Here is a 22,202-nt window from a genome sequence, read left to right as displayed (position 1 = left end):
TACCAGTGTTACCCACATTTCAAGAATGAAAATTGTAAAAGAAAAAAATTCAGAAAAATGAATTGTCTATATTTGCAATTAGCTGATTGTTTGAGATGAAAGAGTTACATTTAATTCATTTACATGTAATGTTTTAATCTGTCTAAAATGCACATTTTTAATAACTTATAAAGGCACTCCAGCTTCCGCACTAATCGTTCAATTTTTAATTTATTTCATTAGAGTAAGAGTCCTTTGTAGTTTGATTATGTGAATGCTTTATAAAACAGTAGTGTTAACCACATTCTATCAGTCATATGAGCACCAACAGCATAATATGCATGTCGTGTGGAATTGTAATTCAATTTCAATTTGCATAATGGATTTTTGCACTAAGGAGGAGACCACAGTTTTTTGGGGAAAACTTACTTCTTTTGTTCAATGGCACTGAATTCTTCCTCTTCGTGGCTGCTAGCATTTATTGTTTCGAGAGGCCATTGTGGGTTATCACTGAAGAAACAACAATATTTGTTGCTGATCTGAGATGCAGATAAGGGACCCAACGGCTGCCTTCTATTGCTCAAAATCTTCAAGTTCTTGGTGTGAATGTAACCTATTAAGACGGTAGCAACCTTTTACTGGCTTAATCTCAAAAGAGCAAGGGAATGAGCAATTGATCCATAGTTCTGGGAACCTGCTCCCTTCCCTGAGTTTCAGCAATAATGCAGGACCAGTTGTCTGATACAGCAGGGGAAATTTATAAACTTGCTGATATTTTTGTATTTGTCGCCTTATGAGATTCACAAAAAGCTACTCAATTACTGTCAATCCAAAATGTATGACATTAAGGATAGGCATTGAATTTGGATAGCCATAAAACACAAGCCAGCCTCCGTATTGCAAGAAAATCACTTTCTTTGTATGTTGCCTTCTGTGATGGCTCAATGTTTCGACACAAATCCCACATCACTTTATGTGAAATTCTTTATAATGTAACAGCATTCAAAATAAAAAAGAGTAACTTTTGAAAGCTATTGCCTGTTAGAGATTCCAAAAATAAAACAACCGTCAGTGAAATATTAGTAATCGCTGAGAAAATATGAAAATGTTTTCTTCAGGTTACAGGTAATGGGAACCTGATCATTGGAGTGTACGTGGTGACCAAGGAACCTGATTGCTGCTGCATAATTAGGGTATGTATGTGGTTATAGTATGAAATCTTGAATGCCCCCCCTGTTCAGCTGTTAGTTAATCAAGGTCCCATAAACCTATCTAAGTTGTTAAAGATCTTGTGCTACGATTTGAAAAGCAGTATTGGAGTTTTTCAATTCCTTGGCATTAATTTCTTAATCAGCCCTTCAAAATACAATGTAACTGATCATTTAGCTGTTGGATGTTAGTGGGGGTATTGCTGTGGAAAAAAATGATTCCTGCATCTGCCAGCAGCAAAACCCTGAGTTCACTTCGAGTTAATTCATTGTATGTGAGGAGCACCAGGATTTCCTCATGAGACACAGAATGAAGTAATACATACAAACATAGAAATTAGCAGTGGGAGTAGGCCATTCAGCCTCGAGCATGCTCCATCAGTTAATAAGATCATGGCTGATCTGATTATAACCTCAACCCCAGATTCCTGCCTACCCTCTGATAACTGTTCATCCCCTTGGTAATGAAGAATATAAGTTGCTCTGCCTTAAAAGTGATATGATTCACATGGTGTTGTTGCAGGGGCATGGTGGTGTATTGGTATTGTCACTGCACTGGTAATCCAGAGACCAAGAGTAATGCTCTGGGGACCTGGATTCTAACTCCACCACGGCAGATGGTGAAATTTAAATTCAATAAAATCCTGGAACCAAAAAAGTCTAATGATGACCGTGAAACCATTGTTAATTGTCGGTAAAACCTATCTGGTTCAGTAATGTCCTTTCGAGAAGGAACGCTACCTTCCTTCCCTAGTCTGATCTACAAGTGACTCGAGAGATGGTTGACAGCCAAACAAGCCACTCAGTTCAAGAGCAATTAGGGATAGGCAATAAATGCCCATATCGCACAAAAGAAGAGAATAGCATTGATACACAAATATGCTTTATATACATATTCTGTGTACAGATAATGCCATGTGATACAGTATCACGTAATTGTGGATGCTCAGATTTATTATAAATGTTGTGAATACAAATTGAAATATCGGATTGGGCCAGTTCAGATTTTTTCAGAAAGAATGTTGCCCCAATGTTAACACGCTTATTAATTTTAGACATAGTGGACATTCTTCTAAACTGTAGAACATGATACTGGAAGACTTTTTTAATGTATCTCTACTTGAAGGAAAGAATGTGGACTTTTGTTTCCTTATGTGGATATTTTGGTCCATTTTGATTTCTATTAGGATGTAACAGATCTGTGCAGGCCTGGGACATTTGTGACAACATGTCCAAAGTGCACCATATAAAATAGGGTATTTTTAAGTAAGACTTATGATGTACAACAGCCATTTTGTGAAAAAACAAATACCTGACAGAGCAATAAAACTGTTTTGCGTTGTGTTGCTTGAGGGAGAAATATTTACTTTTTTACCAGGAGAGTTACTTCAAATACTGCCATGGGATTTTAATCATTTTGATCCATCTTTGTGTCAGTAAAGGGATCTGTATTGTACCCAAACCTAAAAGTTTTGATTTTATCAAAAGAGCACCAATGATTTATCAATGATCCAAGGGAAAATCAAAGGAAATCAGATCAGATCCGCTTTTTAAATTGCAGCAGCTTTGAAAGTTCCAACTTACAACGGATTTTAGTTGCTGCACATTTACAAATTTATGATGATGTTGAATTAATTTAACCAGTTTCAAATACTTTCATCATGTTCCCATGTTTGCAGCACTGTGACTTTATTTGAAATAAAGACTTTTTTTGCATGATTCACAGGTATCTCCAACCATGACAGCGGAAGAATTAACTCACATTGTTCTTGAAATGAGGAACATCGTTGCTGATGAGACGGCTGTTTGGGCGACATTTGAAGTCATAGAGAACGGAGAGCTGGGTAGGATACTCCTCCTCTTCCTCCTCTTCAGGACCATGTTCTAATAGGGTGTTGGCGAGCATGGACTTCTATTGAATTGGTCCATGATTATGCTTGGCACAGTACTGCAGTGGTTTGCCATTGCCTTAAGCAGTCTGGCTGACCAGGAAATTCTCCTGCTTTTACCACCTACCACCAGACATATTGGAAGGATTTACAGGTTGATAGTCAACTTGTTTGACCACATTATGAATGTACCTTCCTTGGACAGTGTGGAGTGGGAAACCAAAAGAGAAAATGCTGAAAAATCTCAGCAGGTGTGGCAGAATCAGTAGGGAGAGAAAAGAGCTAATGTTTTGAGTCCAGATGACCCTTTGTCAAAGCTCCAGTGTGGAGTGGGAATCGGACCCGGAGCTTGTGATTCAAGAGGCAGGGATTTTACCCACTGTGCCACGAGACATAGAACATAGAACAATACAGCGCAGTACAGGCCCTTCGGCCCACGATGTTGCACCGAAACAAAAGCCATCTAACCTACACTATGCCATTATCATCCATATGTTTATCCAATAAACTTTTAAATGCCCTCAATGTTGGCGAGTTCACTACTGTAGCAGGTAGGGCATTCCACGGCCTCACTACTCTTTGCGTAAAGAACCTACCTCTGACCTCTGTCCTATATCTATTACCCCTCAGTTTAAAGCTATGTCCCCTCGTGCCAGCCATTTCCATCCGCGGGAGAAGGCTCTCACTGGTCGGATACTGAATGAAATGTACACAGAAAGCTGAGTATTTAGCAGTTACATAATAAAATTGCTGAGTGGGTGACAACATATCACTTTGAAACAAATTGAAAACTAAATGTCTCTTCTCACTGGTTACTGTCCCCCGCCCCTACCTACACATATTAGTCAAGTGCCTATTCTTCACTTCTATCTGAATTTGGATATTATTTATTAGCTATCTATTAATTTTGGGGGTGTCATAGTTGAGCTAGGTTCTGCACCATATACCTAGAGCGTGATTCTCCGTTTCAGAGACTAAATGCTGACGCCGGGACTGACTCGGTGGACTTCGATGACAACTAAGTTGGCCTGTGTTCCGGAGCAATTCCGGAACTGTTAATAGGCTAGCACCGGCACCATGTAGAACACGATCGATCCCAATGAAAAATGGTGTCTGATTCACCGGGGTCGGGATTGACACTCGAGAGGCTGACAAGCTGCAGCCACATATTAGCACTCCACTCCCCCCACACACACATCCCAGCCAATAAGATGGCAGCATCGAGAGCGGCACCCTGGTTGACACATGCTGAGCTAGAGACCCTGTTGGATGCCGTGGAGGTGAGGCGGGCTACCCTGTACCCCAGGGTGGGAAGGAGGCTGCCATCCACCGCCGTACACCAGGACTGGGCACAAGTGGCAGAGGCCGTGGGCCCTACCACAAGGACCGGTCAGCAGTGCCGCAAAAAGCTGCACAACCTCAGGGCGGCCAGGTTAAGTAGGCAACACCATGCCCCTAGCACTGATCCCCATCCCACACACCCATAATGCCCCTTGCCCATTTGGAGAGTGACTGGACCCCACCCGCCGACAGTGTGCACACCCCCTATTCTGCACCGCATGCCAGCATCCATACTGCCTGCCATGGCCGGGTGCCTGGCCACAGAGGCCATTTCTGACCCCCCCCCACCCCGCAACAAAGGAGAAGGCAGCGCATACCCACCATCAGAGAGAGAGGATCAGAGGGGAGCCAGCAGATCTGCGGCAACTCCCCGCAGGGCGGCGGTCACGGGACCTGGTTGGTGAGCCTGGAGAGAGGGCAGTCGCCGAGGCAGAGATCAGCATTGGGCGAGCAAATGAGACCCCGCTGAGTTGCAGTTCTGCATGGCACATGCGGCACAACCCCCACACCACCCACAGACCACCCCAACACGCAATCCAAACATGTGTCATGTCTTGTGTCTTACAAAATCATCTGGTGTCGAGGCAGGTCCTTCTGGTGCCCTCTGCCCCGACCCCAACCCCAAGCAGATACCAGCGATGAAGAGGTAATGGACACCGACGAGAGCCCCCAAACTTCAGCTCAAGACACCTCAGAGCACCAGTCCGGGGACAACACTGACTCCCTGTCACAGCTGTCTCCAACACCCTCCAACATCCCAGAGACATTCACCTCGGTCGGGCACGTTAGTGAAGAGGCTCCTGGGGCACTATCTGGTGGACACTACACAGTTGCAGTGGAGGTACGAATCCCCGAGGGGACGGTGTTTGGAGGGCTGCCCGGTCCAGGGGCTAGCTGCCGCCCAGACGTGTCTCGGGCTTCAGTAAAGGGCAGTACCATCGATAGTGGAGATGAAGATGCAGAGCCAGAGACTACATGAGGGGCTGTCGGTAACCATCCAGCACCTGCAGGCGCAGTTGGAAGAGGCAAACCACCTGCAGGGGCAGGAGGCAGTGCCAACCACGTGTGCCACTCAGGCCAACACCGCACAGGTGCTCTCCGTGTTGGAGGCCTTGGGGGCGAAGGTATCGGCCATGGATAAGTTGTCCAAGGCCTGGGGCATTCTTGTGGGTGATGGCCAAGGCACAGAACAGTGCTGCCGTGTCACAGGCAGCTATGTACCAGAGCTACCTGGACATTGCAACAACGCTCCTGAGCTTGGCACAGCCAAAGTGGGTCATGGCTGAGAGAGCCGGCGATGTTGCCCGGGCACTAGCTGACCTGAGCCAGTCCGAGAGCGAAGTGGCCCATTCCCTGTGCTCCATGGCCATGAGCATTGAGACCCTGGTTGAAATTGGAGCAGTCCTCCAGGACTGGCAGCGCCAAGTGGTGGGGGAACCTAGAGGGAACTCGGATCTCACTCCCATCCCAAGGAGTAGCCATCGGGCACCCTGAAGGAGGATGAGGTGATGGGGCCCATGCCGGTGACTCATTGTATTGGGTTTCCGCATAGCCGTCGGATATGCATCATCAGCCACTCCGCAATGGATAGCCCTGTCGCCTAATAGCGAGCCCTCACCCGGCGTGCCCCTCGGAGGTGTCAGAAATTGTCAAGTGTGCCAGGATAAAGGTGTCGTGCACATTGCCTGGGTATTGGACAGTCGTGCATGATGTGCAGCTGATGGTCACACACAAGCTGCAGGTTCATCGAATGGACAGCACGGTAGCATTGTGGATAGCACAATTGTTCCACAGCTCCAGGGTCACAGGTTCGATTCCGGCTTGGATCACTGTCTGTGCGGAGTCTGCACAACCTCCCCGTGTGTGCGTGGGTTTCCTCCCACAGTCCAAAGATGTGCAGGTTAGGTGGATTGGCCATGATAAATTGCCCTTAGTTTCCAAAATTGCCCTTCGTGTTGGGTGGGGTTACTGGGTTATGGGGATAGGGTGGAGGTGTTGAGTTTGGGTAGGGTGCTCTTTCCAAGAGCCGGTGCAGACTCGATGGGCCGAAAGGCCTCCTTCTGCACTGTAAATTCTATGATAATCTATGGAATCCCTTACTGTTTTTTGAAGAATGGCCTGTCATGGTCCGGTCCTCATAGGGCGACATGCATCCCGTCGATCACAGGCTGTACCTGGAGCATCCCTGCGATGACGGCTAACCCTGCTGCCCGGACATCCTGGTAGTCAGTGCCCACATTTAATTTGATATATTATGCTGACCAGGCATATAGGGCATCCGTGACGACTCCGATGCAACTGTACACTGAGCTCTGCAAGATCCCTGACAGGTCCCCACTCAGCACCTGGAAGGACCCCATGGCGTAAACATTCAGGGCAACAGTCACCCTGACAGCCACTGGGATTGGGTGTCCTCCTCCATAATCGCGCAGTGTTAGGTGCGCCATGATCCAGCAGATTCCATATGGTCCCCTGCTCAGTGGGTGTCTTCAATGTCATGCCCTTTCCGGCAGGTCCACAAATGACAGGCGCTGCCGGCACACATGAGACCTATGAGGCGCCTCCATCCCACCTCCTCCTCCTTGGCATGTTGGGCAGCCAGCTCACCATCCTCACCGGCTGGCTCCTGTTCTTCTGGGACAGACTTCGCCGCTGCAGGGTCCTCCTTGAGCAGTTCCTGCTTGTACAGCCTCAGTGCATCCTCGAGGGCTGCAGCAGCCAGGATGAAGGCCACCATTCCTGGTTGGATTCCGATAGCAATTGTCTGCTGGGGGTGAAAGGCAGACATGTGAGCATTGTTCGAACCCCGTGCCCAACCTGGTCCAACAAGCTACACGGTGGCCCCTGCCTTCGCATGTGCCCCTTCACCTGTCTCTGCCGGTAGGCATACCGGTGGCTGGCCATACCCATGCCAGCAGTATGCTTTGTGACCCAGTCCGATACCCTCCTTCAGGAACTACTGTAGACGTTGATCTTGGGTGGGCCACGTAATGCCTCGCTGGCAAGTGGCACCCGGTTTGGGGGGGCATGTGGGTGTAGTGCGGGATGGTGGGGTAGAGGTTGGGGGTGGAGTTCAGAGGTGGCGGGTGTGGGGAACCCATATGGTCGGGGTCACTCTGCGCACCCACGGGCAATGGTGGGCAGTGACCGGTATGTGCGGCAAGATGTTTGCCTTGCAGGCTGCGGCGGTAGCGGTCCATGCCTGGACACCTCGGTCCTGGGGAAGTGACCCCGACCCCACGACCCACCCCTGGTCACCCCCGGCTGCTCCCCCCTCGACCACGGAAGCCGCACCCCCAGCCAACGGCAGGACCGGCAGCACAAGGTCCTTAATTTTAAAACAACAAGTGGAATTCTCCATCGGTAATTACTCCTGGTGGAGGCAGAGCATGGCGGTGGCCCCAGGGAATACCGGGGCCGGCCCGCAAATGATATGCCAACAGCGTTTACTGTACGTGTTGAGTAGAATGCACTGACGCCGCTGTCGAGGCCATGGCATTCTGTGGGGCACCTGGAGCCAGCCACGATTTTCACCTCGCGCGATTCTCCGCCTAATCGCGCTTCACGATTCCCGGCATCGCTGGATGAAGAATCCAGCGAGTGTTACTGAATACTGATTGGGAGTTGAATTACTGGCATATCTTTTTTCCTTTCAAACCCAGAGATTTAGACCAATTGTAGCATCAAAATATTCGCAAACCATTTCAATACCTCACTGCTGTAATGTAGGAGACATGGTAGCCTATTTGACTAAAGTAATCTAAAACAGCATAATCCAGAGGATGAACACCACCAAACCATCATCCGTTGAGGGAACATATTTTATGATTTTGGATGGACAGCATAAAGCATTTCCGATCCAACTATCGCATAGTCAAGTGTACAGTAAAACATCCTGAGAGTTGTTATAAGGATTCTACTCCTAATCAGTAACTCTTGGAAAATGGGGTTCCATAAATGCCACATAAGAGCAGAATATAGGTTAATTGTGATTCCTTGCTAAAACAAAATCAACCAGACAGCCAACAAATACCATCAAGTCCAGATGAAGATGAGAACGTGGAGTCGCAAAAAGAGAACCAGAAAATAAATTATGAAAGAATATTCAAGGCAGGTGATCTGCTCTGTGTAAAAAACTTCGGATATGCCTCCAGTTGGATCCCTGGAACTATATTGGACAAAAGAGGACCTGAATTCTTTCAAGTGAAGATCCAGGATAAGGTCTTCAAAAAACACCTGGACCACTTCACAAGTAGGGAATCCATCCCGTCCAAGCCTCACTACCGGCCACAGAGGTAGCCGCTGCAAATACAGGGCAGAATCCCAAAGAGAACTCTGTGTCCGTCTCCGCTGAATAACAAGGACACAGGTTCCAAGATGAAAGAAGAGGAATCAGGTGTTCCGACTGTAGCTGACAATGAAGAGGAATCAGCAACAGTCACTCCTCAGCGAGGTGGAAGAGACCTCCTCACCGCGGGAGTACTGATGGAGAAACGGACTTGAGGGGAGGGCTGTTATGGTGGCCACGATGGACACTGGGCAGTGTCAATTGGTCTCCCCATGGGCTTCATGGAATATGAGTTCACCTATTAAGCAGGCGGTAGTTCACCCAACAGGAAATGTAAGGTGGGAGCATAAAACCCACCCGACGCCAGCCGGTCCCCGGACTTGGACGCAAGTTTTTGTAAGCCGCAGGTGCAACCTTTTTGTTACCGCCATAAAGGAATTTGTTATTGGAAGACTGGCCTTAGAAAAGTTATTACAGCACCCAAAATCGAATCCTGCCATGCCTCAAACTATCATCTTGAAGAAATAAAGTGAGAGGGATTCCTCAAACTCATCTAAAGATATCAGTGGGCGTTATCCCTTTCTGTGATCATCCTTTCTTGTGTGTGTGTGTGTGTGTGGCGAGGGGTGGGGGTGGCTGACGATGTTATCTGAATGAGGAGTGAGTATAGTTGTATTTACATTTCAGGTGTTGAGAAAACAACCCTTTATTCTTTTAATTTAAAACTACAAGAAATCCTGCCTTGGTCTGTGCTTGAAAGTTGCAGCAAAAGGGGTTCTGTGAGAAATATCTTGTTGCAGTCAGGCTAGACATACAAAGAAGGGCAACAATACCACATCACTCTCCTGTCCGTAACATAAAGGTTATTATCCAAAAAAATTCAAATCTTCAGTTTCCCAGCTCTTGAAATGAACTTGCCAACTTTGGTGAAAGAGAAATAAGTTAAGACACTGACCCGCCATCTGTGATATCACACTTTTCACTTACACTTCAGTGATCCTGATCTGCTTCACACTGATCCTAACCTGCTGTGCGCACCTCCCGGTCCACTTCACAATTATCCTGACCTGCTGGATATTCCTATCGATCTGCATCGCACTGATCCTAAATTGTTGTATGCTATTTCCGGTCTGCTTCACACTGATTGTAACCTGCTGTAAGCTCCATTCGGTCTCCTTCACATTGATCTTAACCTGCTGTACCCTCGGCTTCACACTGATCCTAACCTGCTGTACCCTCGTCCCAGCCTGCTTCACACTGATCTTAACCTGCTGTACACTCCTCCCAGTCTGCTTCACATTGATCCTAACATGCTGTATGCTCCTCCTGGTCTGCTTCACACTGATCCTGACCTACTGCTCACTCTCTATCTGCTTCAGGCAGTGAACCCGGCTTGCTACAGGGTGATCCTAGTCTGCTTCACAGTGATCAGTGATCAAGACCTGTTGCACATTCTTGTTGGCATTTATAAGCTATACTTACTTCAAAATGGACATGTAACATAACGACTCATCTAATAACCAGAAACTCAGACTAAGAGATGAGTAATTTTAAGATTTATCACAGCCAAAGTGATTTGAACCAGTTATTGGATAGACAAAGGTATTGCAATTAATTTTGAAGTGGCTAACCGATGACGCATTTTGCTGAAGGATGATGAATCATATATTTGAAGGATTGTTGGAAGAGATTACCACATAAAAATTATGACTAATATTGTAGAATACCATTAAATTGATTTATTTTCATATAAATATATCCTTAGTTTGAAGCACTGATCATTTTGATCATCAACAAATAAAAGCAATGTTAATATTTTCAACAAATCACTATTTTGTATAGCTTTACGCTATTGTTTTACATTTTCTCTTCCACAGAGCGAGTACTGCACTACAGAGAGAATGTTCTGGAACAGGTTCTCCAATGGAGCACACTGTCTGAGCCCGAATCTGCTTACTTGATCATAAAACAGTTTCCAGCAGCAAATGCCATCAAAAAGTACCTCGGTATGAATGTCAATTCTTAATTTTTTTTATTAACACCAAACCATTGCATATGCATCAGGAACAATACTGTTGATGGATGTCATTTTTGCTCGACTGTTAGTGGTGAGCTGAACCAGTTTTACTGATAGCATATTGGAATCCTACTACCAGCATTCTACCATTAAACATGCATCTGATTTGTATCTTAAGGAAGGATTGCATTTTTAATGTGTACCAACAAAAAAACCTCCTGTCTGTTTGTAATATGAGAGACTCTAACAAAGTTGTATTTATTGCCCATTCTTGGTGGCCCTCAGAAGGTGGTTTTGGATTTGGATTTGTTTATTGTCACGTATACCGAGGTACAGTGAAAAGTATTTTTCTGCAAGCAGCTCAAACAGATCATTAAGTACATGAAAATAAAAATAAAATACATAACAGAGCAACACAAGGTACACAATGTAAATATAGAGACACCGGCATTGGATGATGCACACAGGGGTGTAGTATTAATCGGGTCAGTCCATCAGAGGGTCATTTAGGAGGCTGGTAACGGCAGGGAAGAAGCTATTTTTGAGTCTGTTTGTGCGTGTTCTTAGACTTCTGTATCTCCTGCCCGATGGAAGAAGTTGGAATCGTGAGTAAGCCGGGTGAGAGGGGTCTTTGATTATACTGCCCGCGTACCCCAGGCAGCGGGAAGTGTAGATGGAGTCAATGGATGGGAGGCAGGTTTGTGTGATGGACTGGGCTGTGTTCACGACCCTCTGACATTTCTTGCGGTCTTGGGCCAAGCAGTTGCTATACCAGGCTGTGATGCAGCCAGATAGGATGCTTTGTATGGTACATCTGTAAAAGTTGGTAAGTGTTAATATGGACATGCGAATTTCCTGAGAAAGTATAGGCGCTGTTGTGCTTTCTTGATGGTAGCATCGATTTTTGGAGATGTGCACCCCTAGGAATTTGAAGCTGTTAACCATCTCCACCTTGGCCCTGTTGATGCTGACACGGGTGTGTACAGGACTTTGCTTCCTGAAGTCAATGACCAACTCTTTAGTTTTGCTGGCATTGAGGGATAGATTGTTGTCATTGCCCCACTCCATTAAGTTCACTATCTGCCTCCTGTATTCTGACTTGTCGTTATTCAAGTTCCGGCCCACTATGGTCACGTCGTCAGTAAACTTGTAGATGGAGTTGGAACCAAATGTTGCCATGCAGTCTGTGTGTACAAGGAGTAGAGTAAGTTAAGTACGTAGCCTTGTGGCGTCCCGGTATTGAGGACTATTGTGGAGGAGGTGTTGTTGTTTACGCTTACTGATTGTGGTCTGTGGGTCACAAAGTCGACGATCCAGTTGCAGAGTGAGGAGCCAAGTCCTAGGTTTTGGAGCTTTGATATGAGCTTGGCTGTTTATGGTGTTGAAGGCGTAGTCAATAAATAGGAGTCCTTGATGTCGAGCTGCTTTAGGAGTGAGTGTAGGGCCAGGGAAATGATGTCTGATGTGGACCGGTTGCAGCGGTATGCGAATTGCAGTGGATCAAGGCGTTCTGGGAGTATGGAGGTGATGTGCTTCATGACCAACCTCTTGAAGCACTTCATTACGACTGATGTCAGGCCCACTGGACGGTAATCATTGAGGCACGTTGCCTGGTTCTTCTTTTGGGCCTTCCATGACTGCTGAAGACCTTGTGGTTATGATAATTGAGTAGCAAGTTCTAGGATTTTGAAACGGAGATAGAAAATGACAATGTGTCTGAGTTGGGATGTTGTATACCTTAGCAAGGTTTTGGAGGCAATATCCCTATGTTCTTGGCGTAACAGGTTGTAGTGGTTGGAAGTGTTGGTGAATTGTCTAGATAGCACAGTGTAAAAAGTAGGTATTGAATTCATTGATAGAGCTATTGATCGAACAGGAAAGAATGAATCTAGTGCTTTACTCCACTGTGACATGAAAGCTTGTTTACTGGAGTACACGACAGATGGTACTTCTAACTTTGGCAGGAGCATAGAACAGGTGAGCTTAGATTAGCTATTGTTTATACACCACACCAAAATGTTCCTTTTCATTGATTTTAGTGCTCCTAATAAAATATCGAAAGCCTGAGTATATATTGCTCTATTTTCTGTTTCTGGTCCAGATCTGCACCCCACTTACTTGACCCCCTAAGTTTCTATCAATTGTATCTTACAATTTAAAAAAACTATATTGGGAATGAAACCGTTTTTTTTCCCCAATAAGTGTAGAATGACTAGGAAATATAATGGGCCGGATTCTCCGATTGCCGACACCAAAATCGTATTCGCCGATCAGGCGGAGAATCCCTTTTGACGCTGAAATTGGGGGCTGTGCCTGTTTTTGGATGCTCCACCCCCTCCAAAACAGCATCGTCAGTGAGTACGCCGCTGGGACGGCCTCAGGGTGCCACCTGGGCCGACTTCCCGACAGCGTGGGACATGTGTGCTCTGAGTTTTCGTCAATCTAGCGTGACGACTGCGGACTCTGTCCAGCGCTGCCACAGTCCCGCTGGTCGGGAGAGCTTCGGTGGGGGGTGGTCCGAGAGTGGCGAGGGGGGTTACTGGGTGGCGCTATCTGGCAGACCAGGTCCGCGCGTGGCCGGTGTCGTGGTGTACAGCGTGACCCCTTGAAGGTCATCGCCATGCGCATGCGCGGCCATGGACCCGGCAATTCTCCAGCCTTTTCTGTCAGGAACACTAGGGGTTTTACATGGCGCGGCTGCTCGTCCCCCCACCGGGCGGAGCATTGGTGCAGACGCGGTGTCGACTTTTTCATCGTAAAACTAGATACTTCCTCCAGACATAGCCTTAAGATTGGAGAATCCAGCCCAATGTCGTCCATATAACAAAAGAGTGATTTTGACATATTGGTCCATTTGTGGCCTGGGAAATATAAAACATTTAGTGACAATGTTAAAGCTCATATTGTAAAACATGTGTCTCTGATTCATTGCTCTATCTGTGGTGATATCTATGGACATTTTGAATAGATATCAAATATTCTTTTTATAAAGAAAGATAAAGCAGGTTGCAACGAATAGGTAATAAATGCTTTGATAACTATTCAAAAACATGTGTTATTTTCACTTGATGTATTCATATAAATGGAGGTGATTTATCAGCAGCAATGGTAATGGTACCATTGAAAATGTTGGCTATAAAACCTTTTTTCATCAAAAGTCTTTCACCAACCAAACTGATATCTCAGCAGCTTCATAATCATACCTGTCAAACAAAATGTAGAAAAATGGAAAATGGTTGGGCTTCAGTAATGCAGATATACAGCCAACATACAGTTTTGGGAACATTGCTGTCAGTAGGATACAGTACTGTTCTGATGCACTGGGCTGTCAAGAACTGCATGGCTGTCCTAACTCCATGTTTGAATGCCTCTGTAATGATGAACAGTATTTTATTCATTAAGTTTGTGCCTGGACATTTGTTTAGAAATCTTAAAAGTGGTTTAAATTAAAGGCTGGCAGCTACAGTTTTTCAAAATTTAGTTAAAAGGTAAAGAATAATTAATATTTATATCCTTTTTATACATTTGCAATTATTTTTAAATGCATGATTTTTTAATGTTCCGCCTGCATATTTCAATGTAAATTATTCTATTTGATATGTGAGCAGCACAAAATTTCTACGCTTGGCATTATGAAAACTGAACCACTGTTGGAGTGATTCAATCACGGATGCTCGATAGGCCAGAATTAGTTCAGAGGAAATATCTCAGAGGGTGGCAGGGCTGGAGCAGATTACAGAGGTAGGGAGCACCAAAGCCATGGAGGGATTTGAAAACAAAGATGAGAATTTTAAAATCAAGGTATTGCTTGATTGGGAGCCGATGTAGGTGCGAATGAAGTCATGGGCAGCAAAGGTTTGGATGACCTCTACTTTCTGAGGGCAGAATGCGAGAGACCAGCCGGGAGTGCTAGAGAATAGTCAAGTCTAAATGTAACGAAAGCACAAATTAGGGTTTCAGCAGTATATGAGCCGAGGGGCGAAATCGAGCGATTATTATGGAGGTGAAAATAGGGAGTTTTAGTAATGGTTTGAATACATTCTGGAGATTCACCTTGAGGTCAAATGTGACAGTCAAGTTGCAAATGGTTTGGTTTAGTCTCACACAGTTACGAGGGAGAAGGATGGAGTTGGCAGCTGGGAGATATAGTTTGGAGCACAGGCCAAAGACAATGCTTCAGTCTTCCCAGTATCTTACTGCATGAAATTTCTGCTCTTCTAGTACTGGATGTTGAATTAGCAGTTTGATGATTTAGTAACAGTGGAGGAATTGAAAGAGGTGGTTGTGAGGCTGTCCTCTTCGCACATGTGAAAACTGATGCTACGCTTTCAGATGATGTTGCAGTGGGCAACATGTAGATAAAAAATAGGAGGGGATCAGAGATTGATCCTTGGTGGACACCAGAGGTGATGGTGCAGGAATAGGAAGAGAAGCCATTGAAAGTGATTCTCTGGCTATGATTAAATTGATAAGAATGGAATCTAGTGAGAACAGGTGTCCCCCCCCCCCCCCCCCCCCCCAAAACTCTCCAACTGGGCAATAGTGGAGAGGCAATTGAGGAGGATAGAATGATTAATTGTGTCAAAGGCTGCTGACAGGTTAAGAAGAATGATAAGGGAAAGTTTACCTTTATCACAGTAGCGTGAGATGTTTTCATGACTTTAATCAGAGCTGGTTCTATACTATGACAGAGACAGAAATCTGATTGGAGGGGGGTATTGAAGCATGGAGTGGTGAGAAAGATGATAGTGCTCTTGGGAGATGACAACACCTTCAGGGACTTTGGAGAAAAAAGGGAGGTTCGAGATGGATGGTAGCTTGCAAGGAGAGTGGAATCAAGGATCGGTTTATGAGGAGAAGAGTGGCGATAGCAGATTTAAAGAAGACAACACCTGAAAAGAGAGAATGTGGGGGCCAGGAGGGGAAATTGGGTCATCAGCAATTTAGTGGGAATAGGAGGTGGGCCTCAGGCGAGGACGTACAAAGAGATGAGAGAGAAAGTAGAGAAATATGCAACTTCAGGGGGACGGCAGGGGCCAATGGGCCAGTGAAAAGTAGCTATCTGGCTCAGACAGCTGATAAAACGGTATACAAATATAGTGTAGATAGTGCAGAAATTCATTATTGCTGAAGAAAAACATTTGTCAAAGTTTTTTGTCTTGCATGCGTCGGAACAATTGCAAGGATTGTTCCAATGTCAGAGGAAACAACTTTATACTGTATGAGATAAGAATGCTGATTTGATGATAAGCAGACTCTGTAAGTCTGAATGGGTTCCATCCTGCTCTCAAATTCAATTTTGAAATGGAGCAGTCACATTAACTCCCTTTTCTTGATATTCTAGTTGAGAAATCTGCCAGGGGGTTTTCTACCATATTCCACCACAGGCCGACCTTCACTTCTCATTATATGTGTTGGGATTCTTGTTGTTTCACACTCTATAAGATTGGTCTTAACAGCAATCTTGTGAAGAGTACCAGAGCCAATTGTTCACCATGCAAGGTGCATCGAAGACTCTCTCTGGAATGATGATGACCCTGATCAGATCATTTTGCATTGTGTATCACAGATAGAATCATAGAATTTACAGTGCAGGAGGCCATTTGGCCCATCGAGCCTGCACCGGCCCTTGGAAAGAACATCCTACCCACACCTCCACCCTATCCCCGTAACCCAGTAACCCCACTAACCTTTTTGGACACGAAGGGCAATCTAGCATGGCCAATCCACGTAACCTGCACATCTTTGGACTTTGTGGGGAAACCGTAGCACCCGGAGGAAACCCACGCAGACACGGGGAGAACATGCAGACTCTGCACAGAAAGTGACCCAAGCCGGGAATCGAACCTGGGACCCTGGAACTGTGAAGCAACCGTGCTAACCACTGTGCTGCCGTGCCGCCCCCACTGTGCTACCGTGCCGACCTCATGAACCGGCCTAAGGCCATCACCTTTGAGCAACTGGTGAAGTTGTTTCATGCTTCCACTATGCAGTAGCAACACAAATGGTATTCACCACTAACAGGATGCTGCCATCAAGCCAAAAGGCATTCTGCCTGTCACACAAATGAGTAATATGGCATATGAATTTCAGTGCCAGTGTGAGCCCTACATCCCAGAGACTGCCGGATCATATCAAACAGCCTCTCCCATCCGCAGTTCGCAATGGGCAAGGTACAGATCAGATGCATGCGCCAATCTGTTTATAAAAAATTGGGAACCCACACAGACATGGGTACCCCCCCCCCCCCTCACAGAAAGGGAACCTTCCCCAATGGAGCTCCCCAGATATAGCCCCCCGCTCCGACCCCCCCCCCCCCCCCACCCCCACAGTGCTCTGCTCCCTGGTACTGCCTTGGTATGGCCCTCTCCCCACCAGGAGCTATACGTATCTGTGTGCACCCAGCAGGTTTCCTCTGCCAGGTTCCTGTTCTTAAAACCCTGTTGCTAACCTCACCAATATATGATGGGGAGGAGGGGGAAGCCCCCAATGTGGGTGGGTGATTCGACGGGGGAACCCTTTGATAACACTATGATTTATTCAAATGAGGTTCCCGACCTTTCCGAATGGGGACTTGGTTAGATCACTGGCGGGGGTGGGGGAGGTTTGAGAAAAATCTGAAAATTAGGTCTTGCAGGCGGTGAACCTGAGCACAAAATGCCGGCTGCTGTGGCGAATAGAGGACGAAGGGCTGCACAACTGGCTTTTTGGAACTGCTAATGTAAATGATTTGGAGGATAGCTTATTTGAGGGATGGATACAGTGAGGGTTGGATGCGGAAGGGAATGGAGATGCTTGCCAATAAAAGGTAATGATCATTGAAGCACTTGTCTGTAATTGAAATAATGGGAGTTGTATAAAATACAGAACCTGAAAATATCTGAACAAGTCTGAATCCGAGAGCTCAAGTGTTACCTTCAATTCCTCTAGATTGGCAAACCGCCCCTCCATAAACGGGCCTCCCAATCTCTCCAGCCCTCATCCTCCCCACACCCCTGGCGTCCAATCTCGCAGGCTCGAACAGATGGTCAGCACAGATGGGGGGCCAGCTTCGACACTGACCCAAGTAGTTTAAAATGTTGTCTGAATTGCCTCAATGTCTTCAGAGTGGAAACAACCACTGAACGTGAAGAGTATTTTGCGGCGAGAATGGGAGCGAAGCCGTCACCAGTGTCCCCAAACTAGATCCCATAGGCGACCTCACCTCCATCTGCATCCAAGTGGACTCTGGGTCGCTACATCAACCTAACACCTTCCCAGTGTTAGCTACCCAAAAATAGATTCTCTCCAGTTGCTTCGTCTGGACCTGTAAAGACTTAATTACCTGCAAAGGCTCGCATTCAAACTATCATCTTGCATCATTGACTTTGTCTATATATATATGTTTCTGGAACCCACCTCTTCATTCACCTGAGGAAGGAGCTGTGCTCTGAAAGCTAGTGATTCAAAACAAACCTGTTGGACTTTAACCTGCTGTTGTAAGACTTCTTACTGTGCAAAAATAAAACAGCAAGTTAGGCCACGCCAGCCCGTCGACTGTCCATCTCTTTGAAGGACTACCCCGCGAATCCTTGGAGTCTTGCCCGCCCACATAAAGGATGATCTATTATCAAGCTTCCCAAAGAAGGGTGTAGCGAGGAAAAAAGGACTACACTTGAAAAGGAACAAAAACCATGGAAGAATGTTCATCTTAATCGACTGGACCCTGCCGCCAGGACAAGGGGAGGCTATACCATCTTTGCAATTGGTCTTGACCCTACCCACCAGACTAGTATAGTTCAGTTTACGAAGCCAGGCCTAGTCCCGCACCACGCACTCAGGGGGAGGCGGTGACATAGTGGTATTGTCACTGGACTAGTAAACCAGAGATCTGGGGACCCAGGTTCAAATCCCGCCACTGCAGATGGTGAAATTTGAATTCAATAAAAATCTGGAATTAAAAGTCCAATGATGACCATGAAATAATTGTCGATTGTCATAAAAACCCATCTGGGTCACTAATGTTCTTTAGGGAAGGAAATCTTTCCTCCCTATTTGGTCTGGACTTCATTTGACTCCAGACCCACAGCAATGTGGTTGATTCTTAACTGCCCCCTCAACAGCAATTAGCGATGGGCAATAAGTGTTGGCACAGCCTGCGATGACCACGGCCAATGAACAAATTTTTTTAAAAGACCCCGAAAAACCTGAAGTTAGATCTGGGTAAGCCAGAAAAGGAAGCATCCTCGTGTTGGCTCCTCTACCCAGGGGGCTTAACTGGAAAATACTCTTTTTTAGATTTAATTTATATCCTGAAAAAGAACCAAAGCTCTTCAGTAGCTCCATTATATCATCTACAGTGGGGACCGGGTCCGTCACGTAAAGAAAAACGTCGTCAGCATACAGGGACACCCTGTGCTCCAACCCCTTCTCTGATTATCCCCTTCCACTTACCCGAGGCCCTCAAAGCGATTGCCAAAGGCTCAATCGCAAATGAAAACAGAAAGGGGGGACATCGGACATCCTTGTCTCAATCCCCTGTTCAACTGAAAATGCCCCGGGCTAATGGTGTTGTTGCGTACACCAGCCGAGGGAGCTTCATATAACAAACGACACAAACCTTGGCGCCAACCTGAACCTCTCCAATACCGTAATGAGGTATCTCCATTTAAGATGCCTCTTTGGCATCTAAGGATATGATCACCTCGGGATCATGCCAGGCAGGATAGGTCAGAACTACGTTTAACAATCACTGCACATTAGAAGACAGTTGCCAACCCTTAACAAATCCTGTTTGAAATTCACCTATCACCCCAGGAAGACAAGGTTCCAACCTCAGTGCCAACACCTTAGCCAGTAACTTAGCGTCCACATTAAGCAATGACATAGGACATTCTAATCTTCACTCCACATCCTTATCCTCACTCCAGACCTTTATCCTTTTTTCGTAGAAGGGAAATCAACGCCTGCCCAAGCATCGCAGGAAGGGTGCTCCGGGCCAAAGAGTTCTTAAACATCTCTATCAGTAATGGAATCAACTTTCCTGAAAACTTGTTAAAATTCCACCGGGACCCATCCAGCCCGGGGGCCTTACCAATTTGCATCCGCCCCATCGCCACCAAGACCTCATTCGGAACCAACGTTGCCTCCAACTCTTCGCACCTTTCCTCCCCCACCACAGGAACTCTTAGAAGATGACTAGCTTTCTGCCCATATTCATAAATAACCCTCATCAAACACTGCAGTTGGCACACTGCCTTTCCCATAGACAACACATCAAACTGCATCTGCAGTTTCTTCCTGCTTGCCAGGAGCTCTGTGGTTGGATCTTTTGAGTACCTACGGCCCACCTTCACAAGCTTCTGGCACTCCTCTCTAGACTCCCTATCTAGAGGCTGAATAGACTCCGACTGTTTTCATTAAAACGATAGAGGTTGAGGATGACAGGATTATGAGGGGATGATAGAGTGGACGGAGAGACACGCTTTAGCAGGGTGAAGGGGTCAGTCACCAGTGGGAATAGATTTAAGGTCCGTGGGGGAAAGTTTAGAGGAGATGTGCGAGGTAGGTTTCTTACACAGAGGGTAAAGAGTGCCTGGAACATATTGCCAGGGGAGGTTGTGGAAGAAGATACATTAACAGCGTTCAAAAGGCCTCTCGACAAATACATGGATAGGATGTGTATAGAGGGATAAGGCACTAGGAAGTGCTGAGGGTTCTGGCCAAGGGTGGTATCATGACCGGTACAGGCTTGGAGGAGCGAAGGGCCTGTTGCTGTGCTTTATTGGCTTTTGTTCTTTATGTGCTTTGTGCGATATAATCTCCCCTCTAATCACCGCCTTCAAGCTCCCCACAAAATGAAGAGCAAGACCAACCCATTCCTATTAAATCCAACGTACTCATCTGTAACTTTCGGTATACGTCCACAACCGCATGTCCACCAATTACCCCACATCCAACCTCCATGCCGGGTGCTGAACGGGGCCTACCTCCGGGCCTACCTCCAGTACTAAGTCCACCAAATGCAGGGCATGGTTTGAAATGACTACAGCCAAGTTATCTGCATTCCTTACCCCGGAAAGAAGGGAACTTCCCATCACAAAAAAGTCTATTCTGGAACATATCTTATGCACTGTGGAAAAGAACAAGAATTCTTTACACCACGGCTCTGCTGCCCCCCCCCCCCCCCCCCCCCCACCACCACCACCACCACCACCACTACCACTACAACCACACAAACACACACACAAGCTAGGCTCATTGAATCCCATCTAAACAGGTCCAACTGGCCACAGCCCCTCCCCATCCACCTCACTCCCGTTCATTAGCTAAAACTTTACTGCTGGAGAGGTAATTCCCGCCCAGGGTGTACACTCAAAGAACAAAGAAAAAGAAAGCTCCCTGGCTGTCAACCCCCCCCCCCCCCCCCTCCGCTCCCGCTCCCGCTGCTAATGGATAACAAAATCCAACACCCTTGCAGTGCTTAACTTCCCACCGAGGGCCATGTATTTTCCATACTATATCATAACCATTACCCCCAGCAACAGCATAGGCCCCCTCAAACCCCACCATGTAGCATATACAAAATACAAAACATCTCAAGCCTCCGCGTCCTCCGGCATATTGAAAAAATAGTCGTTCCACCCAAAAGTAACTTTCGGCCTCGCCAGGTACACCACTCCAAACCTCACTACACTCTTGTATAGCACTGACTTCGCCTTATTCGAAGGCCACTCGCCTCTTCGCTCCAAGGTCTTGGTATATCCGAATGGTGTTTTCTTCCCACCTAGAATCCCATTTCTCTTTGGCCCATTTCAGCCCTGCTCCTTCTCCTGGAAGCTGTGGAATCTAACAACCACTTTCCGTGGTAGCTCGTTCTCCTGGTGCTTCTGCCAAATAGTTTGGTGGGTCCTATCAAATTCTGGAGGGGACATCTGCCCTGCATCCCCCTCCCCCCCCACTTCCCTGCCGTAGCTTGGTAAACATCTAAGAAATGCACTCAGTTGGCTTCGGGCCCTCCACCCCCACCGGCAAATCCATCGTTCTGAGGTTCTGTCTCCTCGATCTGTTCTCCAAGTCATCCACCTTTTCCCTCAGGTTCTTGATTCTCTCCTCCACGAGCAATATCTCAGCTCCCAACGAGGCATTTTGATCGCTCCATGACAAGGTCACCTGCATATCCTTCAGAATCTCACAATGTTCCTTCACAGCCTTCGAGACTTTTCCTAGCTTCTCCCGAATTGCGCCAAACATCTCCTCAATTGACTTTTTGAGGGTTTCCATCATCACCTTTCTTTGCTGATTAAAAATGTTTCTCGAATTGCTTTTCAAACTCATGCGGCTGCACCCCAGTCAGCATTTCCACCATAACAGGAGTGGCCACAGCCCACGGTGGCCGCCTTCGCCATCTTCCCTCCCAATGACCTCCCTGGCTCCGTCGAAGGATTACCACCCATAGCTTTCTTGCCACCAGCCTTTTTTTGTAACTTTCAACATACTTT

At 46.5% G+C, this 22,202-nt stretch overlaps 1 protein-coding gene and 1 long non-coding RNA gene across 5 annotated transcripts in view; one reads left to right on the top strand and one right to left on the bottom strand.

Moving 5' to 3' along the window:
• arap2 (ArfGAP with RhoGAP domain, ankyrin repeat and PH domain 2) overlaps positions 1–22,202 on the top strand; it is a 604,005-nt gene that overhangs the window by 486,017 nt on the left and 95,786 nt on the right. For all 4 annotated transcript variants that reach the window (XM_072496549.1, XM_072496548.1, XM_072496547.1 and 1 more), the window contains 3 exons: positions 1,098–1,172; positions 2,914–3,031; positions 10,583–10,711. In XM_072496549.1, the coding sequence (XP_072352650.1) occupies positions 1,098–1,172; positions 2,914–3,031; positions 10,583–10,711 (322 nt within the window). The remainder of the gene's footprint in view (positions 1–1,097; positions 1,173–2,913; positions 3,032–10,582; positions 10,712–22,202) is intronic.
• Positions 1–22,202, bottom strand: part of LOC140408816 (uncharacterized) — a 65,514-nt gene that overhangs the window by 41,422 nt on the left and 1,890 nt on the right. The window lies entirely within an intron of this gene.

The sequence above is a fragment of the Scyliorhinus torazame genome, chromosome 3 (genome assembly GCF_047496885.1).
Source record: "Scyliorhinus torazame isolate Kashiwa2021f chromosome 3, sScyTor2.1, whole genome shotgun sequence".
NCBI classification, from domain to species: domain Eukaryota; kingdom Metazoa; phylum Chordata; class Chondrichthyes; order Carcharhiniformes; family Scyliorhinidae; genus Scyliorhinus; species Scyliorhinus torazame.
Note: the sequence above shows the minus strand (reverse complement) of the source record. Positions and strands in the feature narration are given on the sequence as shown.